The 9072-nt window shown below is 39.2% G+C and overlaps 1 protein-coding gene across 1 annotated transcript; it reads left to right on the forward strand.

Annotated features, from left to right (window-relative positions):
* Nucleotides 1–235: 235 nt before the first annotated feature.
* Nucleotides 236–1854, forward strand: LOC112430976 (uncharacterized). The gene is made up of 5 exons (XM_024799525.2): nucleotides 236–281; nucleotides 384–716; nucleotides 856–966; nucleotides 1119–1153; nucleotides 1249–1854. Exons 1-5 carry the CDS (start codon nucleotides 236–238, stop codon nucleotides 1369–1371), a joined length of 648 nt encoding a protein of 215 aa, XP_024655293.2. The 3' UTR covers nucleotides 1372–1854.
* Nucleotides 1855–9072: the final 7218 nt, after the last annotated feature.

Here is a 9072-nt window from a genome sequence, read left to right on the forward strand (position 1 = left end):
AGGTTTGTTTTTAATGAGCAGATGTGATAAAATATTTCAACAGTGGTTTGAGAGTCTACATGCGAACAATCACAATCTTTGTCTCTTGGTTCACTGTTAGGGTTAAACTTTCTGGGGGGCGTGATTATTCTTTCACAGATGTATTGTATAGCACATACAGATACTAAAAACCACACCTCTTCAGACCACCCTATATGAACTTGTAGAGCACCATTTCAGGGACATCGTGTGCACAATGAGGAACTTTGACTCTCTAACAGTTTTACTTGTCTGCAGCCTCAGTAAGTACAGCAACTCATTTACTCCACAGAACCAGCTGATTCTGTTGATTAAGATTCTGTTGCTTTAATGTTTGTGTTTATTTATTTTCTTTTGTTTTTCAGGTTGGATCCCTGTATCACAACCTGTGGAGGTTCAGTCTGGAAAAGAAGTCACGCTGCTGTGCTCCAACTTTTCCAGTTCTCCCACACAGATACTCTGGTTCAGAGTGACCAAGAGAGCCAAACTCACCTGTATCGCCTCCATGTTCGAACCTCATGAACCTGCTTCATTCTGCACTGGATTTAAAAATGGAAAATTTGAAATGAGCACTAATTTATCCACTGTGTTTCTCAAAATTAAACAAGTGGATTTATTGGACTCTGGACTTTATTTCTGTGGATTTAAAATAGACCGCAGTCCGGTTATTGTTGAAGCAACAGATTTAGTGGTCCAAGGTAAGAATGACCTCTTCATTTGGTTTTATTGAATTTCATGAAAATAAGAGTCAAAGTTTAAGATGTTAGATTCTGAACCACACATTTAATAAACTGCAGCTGCTGTCATTTCATTTATTATAATCTGTCTTTGTCACAGACACTTTTATCGGATTACCAAATGTGATGAGTGTGATCCTCGGTGTTCTGACTGTTTTCCTCATCACAGTCATCGTTTGTCTGGCTGTTAAAATCAAAAAGCTTCAGAAAGGTATTTTTATTGTAACAGATTTTTACATGTCTTTTATGATTACACTTAAAAAGGAACAACAACTATTTTCTATTTTAAAAATCCCCCAACAGGAATATTTTTAATATTATAATTCAACCAACCTCATAAATTGTTTGTACTTTTTGCCGTAGTTCACACTGAAGGAAAGAATCTACAACAAGAAGAGGTGAAGTGTTTCATTTTGTGTCCTTCACACTCTTTATCAGTTAATGTTGGTAGTTTTTTACTCAGCCGTGAGACTGACAGTTCTCTTATTCACAGAGGCAGAGCTCAGAGCACCTGCACTATGCAGCTGTGACATTTCATCCAAAAACAGAAAGTCCTCACAGGCCTGCATCAGCCACAGAAGTGGACCCAGATGTTATTTATTCATCTACTCGATAGACTCAGAAAGTGACCGAGCACTTCATGGAACCGAGGTGTCATTATTGATCTGCTGATGTTTGTTTGGTGGATATTGTCATGCTGTGAAATCACAAGTGAAAATGTACATGAATCCTATTGGTGTCCTGTGTTACTGTTATAAGTGGTCTATATGTCATATGTCAAAACATTTTAGCCTCCACAATCTTTATTGTGTTTTTTGTCCTATCTTCCTCCCCTCACCTCAACTGGTTGTGGCAGATGCCTTTTCCTCTTTGGAGGTTTCTTCTTGCTAAAAGGGAGTTTTTCCTTCCCACTGTTGCCGAGTACTTGGGATCATGTCATTGTTGGGGTTTTCTCTGTATTATTGTAGGGTCTTTACCTTACAGCAGAAAGCACCTCGAGGCAACTGCTGTTGAGATGTGCGGCTGTATGAATTGAATTGATATTAGTGTCAGCCACTAATCAAAAACGTATCAATCACTCAGAATTATCAGTGCAAGAGGAAATAATTTGAACAAAGGTAACAGGAATGAATGTATTTCTGTCTGCTTCATATTATGCAATATAATATCAAGAGGTTATGAAGGTATTTTGTCGAGCCATATGTTTTTTGTAAGTATGGTTTTTAGTGTTTGTTGGAGCAGTTTAGCCAACATTTTGCTGTGATCTTTAATTTGAGTTTCTAGTTATAATTTTCATTATTTTATGTTATAGTGTAATATACCGTGCTTCATAAATTGATCCTGCTTTGTTAGTCTTTTGTGTTGTTGTAAAGTGTTGGTAGGTGTCGTAAAGGGGGTGTGTTAAGCACGAGGGGGGATGAAAGGTTAGTCAAGTAAGCAGGACCCGGAGCAACAGTTTTCTAACCGGCACCGTTTATTGTGCTTTCGTTGTAACATAAAAGGAATGTAAACGGAGCTCCCACCAGAGGCCTTTGTTTGTATTTTTCAGTTTGTATGGAGAATAAATGTTTTTTCCTTTTTTACAAGCGCCTTGTTTTTGCTACCGAAAGGCATACAAGCGATTCAACAAGAGCACGAGTCAGAAACTTAAGTCCTGCAGAAGCGGCAAAGAAGGACCGAAGGTTGCCGCTACAGTGTTTGTGTTTTTTATTTTTGGTGCCAGCCTCAGGTGGCCATTGGAGGTACTGCACTTCTAAGCAGGCAAAGTTTTATTTTAGTCCTGGATGTTGCCATTTGGCTTTAATTCGGTATTAACAATTCTATATCGATATCATGGCACAGAAAAATGGGACAGTGTTATGATACAGTGAGCATTTGTACAGTTATTTTGGTCTTATTCTCAGAATTCTTTTATCTGTAATCAGTCTTAAATATCAGTACAAATACAAAGGCCTTTCATCATCTTAAATCTTCTCATGTCTCATATAGCTTCACAACATCTTACAATGTTAGTAAAGGCAGAGCATAAAAGATAAAAATAAATAATTAAGTCATCTGCTAAATGCCAAAAGAATAATAAGTTGATAATGACAGGTTAACAGCCGTTCTTCATTCTCATCTTGTCAAAGCCATGCAACTGCTGACCGTTAACCACAACAGAGCTGACTCTGTATCAAGTAGTGAATACTTCCTGTCAGACTGTGCAGAGTGTTTTCACAGACTAAACAGATCAGGGACATTAGCGTTATGCACTGGTGGTTCCCATTAACAGTAAAAGTTCAAATGTATAACTTTTTATTTCTTTAGATTTGCAAGGGTTGCAATATGTATCATTTTAACAAATTGTAAGCTTTTGTGCAGTGATTCAGTGATTTTCCATTTTAGTTACTGCATGCTTTGGTGTTTTAGTGTTTTGTGGGGAGTGGAGATTCCACTCTCGTCCAACTGCCACCTATTTGGAGTTGAGTACAGGGAGTAGCTGACTGGTAATGATTTGAATCCTTCTCTATAAAGGGGAGAGAAAACAGGAAGGAAGGGGATTTTTCTGTAGGACACAGTTATAGTGGGGAAGATGGTTGAAATTTTTGACTCCAGTGAGAGCGTGTGAGGTAGCATAACTTAAACAGCAAGGAAGGTGATAAGTAAATAGCATCAGCAGACCATTTAAGTTCTTTTAAGTATCCTTTATTTCTGGCATCTCCATTCTACCATAAAACAATTAACCTGGTATGCAAAAATCCCACTTGCTTTATACACCTGACCTCGTTAGTCTCTACCATTGAAACAAATGTCAGACCAAACAATACAATTCTAAACAAAGAACAGGAATAAGATCATGCATGAAGTTGACCTCATGACCCTATATAAACACGAAGTACTGGGGCGGCTCTTCCCATATACCTGTCTTAAATATAGGACCTGAATAAACAACATGGACAAACATGGTTAAAAAAACACATGCATGGATGTAATGGATGTAACTACTGCTACCACAAACAAAACCCGGGATAGTGTGTGTTAAGCAAAGTTACAGCAGCAATGTCTAAATTACAGCATTATGGCTGACTGTAAAATAACAAGGAAAGAAATTATCAATATGGTTAAGGGATAAGTGGTAAATGAGTTCATGCCTAACCACTTTGTCACAGAGAGGTGAGCATTTTAGAGCAAAACCCTCCAGGCCTGCAGGGTTTTGCGTTAAAGTGATCAAATGACAGTGGGTGGAGGATTTGTTTCAATTATTATTTATATGGATTTGTTGTGATAAAAAAAAAAAAGACTGGATTGGAGACTGTTGGTGTGCTGGACCTGCATATTCTGGGAGTTCACAGAGGAAAAGCCTACTCCGAAATTAGAGGTAACCGATGAGAGGAAACTGTTCAAGACTTGGTGAGGAAGAGCAATATTGACATGTGCTTGGCTGTGTTTTCTCAGTGACCACCTTTTCCTGTTTTTAACCAGGCTAACAATTTTGACCATGGTGGCTTTGGACCTTGGATTGCAGGCCAGATCTGTGTCTGCAGCCACTAGTCTGCTTCAGAGGAAAATCTTGTATGCCCTAGTTTCACTTTGAATGTGGTGGTTTTCCACAATTCACTATTTAGAACGTATTCATTTCCTGTGATGATGCCATTTTTGTGGCCCCTTTAGCATTGTCAACAGGATTGTGGCCAGTATATGAAACCACCTGCCTTAAAGTGATCAATATGGCAGATGAATTATCCAAAACTGTTAACATGGTCTCAAAAGTGGTCTGTAGTACAGCAGTGTGATTTTCTGCTGAGTGCAAAACCGTATGGGGATAAAACGGCTGTGGGTACCTTGCATGCCATGTTTTACAATTGCAGACAAAGGCCAGAAGAGCCTATTAGAAAGTTTACTTTACGTTCCAGAGAAGTCACCGCCCGCAGATAACGGAGCCACAAGACCCTTGGTGTGCTGACCTGCACATGCGTGATCAGTTTGCCTTAGGCCTCAGAGAAGGTGCGATATAAAATCTACAGCATCTGTTAAAGCATTACCCTAATCTCCCATTCAAACAGGTGAGCAAAGAGGCCTTACAGTGGGAAGCGCCTGCTTCCCACTGTAAGGCCTCTTTGTTACCAGTTATTACCAGGTTTTTGTTGTTGTTTTTTAATCCTATAATGCAAATATTTTTAACATTAGAAAATTTATTTTTGAATTATATTTTTTGCCGTAGCTCACACTGGAGAAGACAATCTGAAACAACAGGTGAAGTTTTTAGTTTTGTGTCTTTCACTATTTATCAGTTAATGGTTGTTTACTTTTCTACTCAGCTGTGAGACTGACAGTTCTTGTATCGACAGAGGCAGAGCTCAGGACTCCGGCACAATGGAGCTGTGACATTTTGGCCAGACACAGAAAGTCACCACAGCCCTGCATCAGTGGACACAAATGTTATTCCTCTGCTCGATAGACTCAGAAAGTAACTGAGCTTTCTGGCTGGTGGCTGTTCTTCTTTATAGGTTTCTTCCTCCTCCTTTGGTATTAATAATTCTAGATGAATATCATGGCACAGAAAGATGGGACAGTGTTATGATACAGTGAGCATTTGTACAGTTATTTTGGTCTTATTCTCAGAATTCTTTTATCTGTAATCAATCTTAAATATCAGTACAAATATAAAGGCCTTTCATCTTAAATCTTCTTGTGTTTCATATAGCTTCACTGCATCTTACTATGTTAGTAAAGGCAGAGGAACTCATGTACCTGTTTCCTAATAAATAATAGGGGGTTGTGAGAATAAATAAAAAAATTAATGAAATCATATCGATACTGCATAGAAATATATTTGACATGCCTAGAAAAGGCCTCCGCTAAATTCTAAAAGAGTAATAATTTGATAATGACAAGTTCACAACTTGTTTTTCATGCCCATCTTCTCAAAGCTGTGCAACTGCTGACCGTTAACCACAACAGAGTCAGTGGTTGCTTGACGTCTATACATAGTCATGACAAATACGAGCGCCTTTAGAACTTGTGAAAACACTCTGCACAGGCTGACAGGAAGTATTCACTACTTGATACAGACTGAACAGATCAGGTACATTAGCGTTACGATGGTTCCCATTAACAGTAAGAGTTCAAATGTATAGCAAAGTTTCGGGGTTTTTTTTTTCCTTTAGATTTGCAAGGCTTGCAATATGTATCATTTTAACAAATTGTAAGCTTTTGTGCAGTGATTCAACATGCACTTTTAAACCTCAGGGATATCATTCTGTCGATATGGGAAGCATAAATAATTGTGAATCAATTTGATCTCTTTTGATGTAAATGGATAAGACAACACAACCAGTAAAAAGGGAATGGATTTGCAGGTAGTGGCTGCAGGCTGTCCCCTTCTCCTTGTCCCTCTGGACTAATTTTTGTCTAGTTTTGCTTTTTGCTAGTGTCCTTTCTTTACTGGTAGCAGTATAGGTGTTGCTACAGCATCTCCAGACCATTTTATGGGGGTAATCCTGTTTAGTTTACTTTTCCATGTATCTATGTTTGCTTGTATGGCCCAGTTATTATGACCCAAACTGGCCAAGCACTATTGATTCATTCTAATTTATGTAGTATTAACCGTAGCATCTAATTACTTGTGACAGATGAAAGATGTGAAAGATGAAATGAACTGCCCAAACGTGGACATTTGCATCTAGCTGTCAGATATTCATGTTGTGATTATCTTAACCACTACTGTTGGGTGGCAGATACATTTCAAATAAGACTGTGCAGATTTTTTTATGGCCACTCTAACCTACAGCGTTTCAAGAACCAATTTTACAATTTATCTTGTGATACTTTATTTGAAACTGTGAAAAATGCCTAAGATAACACACAATTGTATTTTTGCACCAACAAGGTGATTCCCGAAGAGGTTGAGCAAAAAAAAAACTAGTATAACACAGCATGATGTGCAGTGTCTCCTTAAAAATTTGAGGAAACTGGACAAGTGAAGGACAAAAGAAAACATGCCAAGTCTAAAATTGAATATTGCAAAAATATGTACGGACCTTAGTGTCTGCACATGTGTGTTTTGACATGTGTGCATTCACTGCTGTTGTACATTTTAGAGAAGCTGTAAGGAAAGACTTCCGAACTCTCTCCCTCGCATACTGTGGGTGCAGCAATGTGTTACCGAAGGAGCTGTCCAGTGCTGTCAGGGTGACCCTGGTGTATTGATGTCTGTGTGTGTCTGCACATGTGTAGTCGTCTGCAAGATGTTGTAGAGTCTGACAGCAGTTGGAAGGAAAGACTTGTGGAATCACTCCGTCTCACATCGTGGGTGCCGCAGCCACTGAAAGAGCTGCTCAGTGCTGTCAGAGTCTCCTGCATGGGGTGGGAGATATTGTCCAATGGGGATGACAGCTTAGCCACCATCATCCTGTCACTCACAACCTATACTGGCTCCAGGGGGCTCTTAGAGTTGGCCCTCCGGATCAGCTTGTTCAGTCTCTTCCTGTCCCCAGCAAAGATGCTGCTGCCCAGCAGACCACACCATGAAATATGGCTGAGGCCACCACGGAGTCATAGAAGGTCTTCAGGTGTGGGCCTTTCACTCCAAAAGACCTGAACCACCTGCAGCTATCCACACTCTCAATGTCCATGCCTTGGATGTTTAGTGTTTGCAGTGGAGGATGTTTGTGCCTGCGGAAGTCTACCACCAGCTCCTTGGTTTTTCTAGTGTTGATCTGGAGGTAGCTCTGCTGGCACCAGTTCACAAAGTGATCTGCCACGTGATACAATCTGAAAAGTGTTTGACTGGCACATTTATTTATCCTCAAAAATAAAGCAGTTGCCAAACATATGATAATGGTCCCAAACACACTGCTGATGCAGTAAAAGCATGTCTGGATTTAAAAAAACAAACAAACACAAACTGCAACATCATCATTTGGCCTCCCCAAGTTTAACATTGTTGAAGAAGTATGGGTACAAAAGATGGTAAACATCCAAAGAAGAGTTCTGAATATCATTCAGGAAGGCTGGAAAATTATTCCTCATGACTACAAGAAAGCTGCCCAACAGATTGCAGGCTGTGTTGAAGAATAGAAGTAATCATACCAAATATTGGCTTTCGTTTGTAAGCTGAGCAGGTTACTAATGGCATACAGAAGATATTCAGCTTACTCACAGTATGATGTATGCTGTATTCTAAACAGGAAAGAGTATTCAGCCACATTTCCTGTGTCTAACTTTCACAATTTACTCTGCAGCGGCTACATCATCAGATAAAGCCGTAACCAGCTGTACATGTGTTGCTTTCTCAGTCATAGTCGTCTGTTTGTCGTGCAGAATGTGTACAGACTTGAGGATGAGTAAGGCATGCATCTGTTAACCTATCCAACAGTGCACGAAAAGAAAATGTTTAATGTCATTTCATGCTAAAGTCAACATCTTTGCCCCTCTAGTTTACACCTTAATCTGTAGGTTTCCTTTAACCTGGCTGCATAAGAGAACCTCTTTCCTGTTGAGGCCATCTAGTCAAAACGTAGGGTCAAGAAAAGCTCACAATAATCATTTATGTCCATCTGATAAATAAACATTTCTAACTAAATGAGACCCAAATTAACAAAAATATGTGATAAAATATGTTTCATCACAGCGCTTTGGTGACATTTTGTGGAGGTAATGCTAAATTATCTATGTAGGAAAATTAACTTTCACCTTTAATCTTAATTATGCAAATTCTCATGACCATGAGTGACGAAACGTTTCTCCCACAAAACGCTACGTCCAGATGAACAGAATCAACTTTTGGAGATTTACTTTCCTGGATGATTGAGAATGCATCAAGACGCTTCTGCTCAAACATTGATGTACCCGGTTTGAATGAAGAAATAAACATGTACAGTACTCCACCTCTTTAAAGCAAAAGATCTCAGAGATAAAGTGTCATAGCAGTGAGGCAACGCACACAATGAGGAGCTTCATCTGGATACCAGCTTTATTTCCCTGCAGCCAGAGTAAGTACTGAATTAGGAATTGTTTAATATTAGCTGTCCCCTTCTCAGCTAAAAATAAATCAATTCTGAACAGTTTCTTTTAGACTGGATTTCTGTTTCGACCTCTGAGTCTGAGACTGTGGAGCCTTGTCATGCCACTGATATTTAAGGGCTCTTAAATGTGTTTGCCTTGAGGAGAATTTGTGTAAAATGTAAACATTTTAAATTCATAAAGTTTTGTCTCCTTTATTGATCATGCAGAGCAGTGTTCCAGTTTAATAACTAAGCTGGCATGTTTGATGATGGCTACTTTGGCTGCTGTATTTCTAGTGATCACCATCGGTAGGTAGTAAACGAATCGCTGC

Source organism: Maylandia zebra, linkage group LG3, assembly GCF_041146795.1.
Source record: "Maylandia zebra isolate NMK-2024a linkage group LG3, Mzebra_GT3a, whole genome shotgun sequence".
Classification (NCBI taxonomy): domain Eukaryota; kingdom Metazoa; phylum Chordata; class Actinopteri; order Cichliformes; family Cichlidae; genus Maylandia; species Maylandia zebra.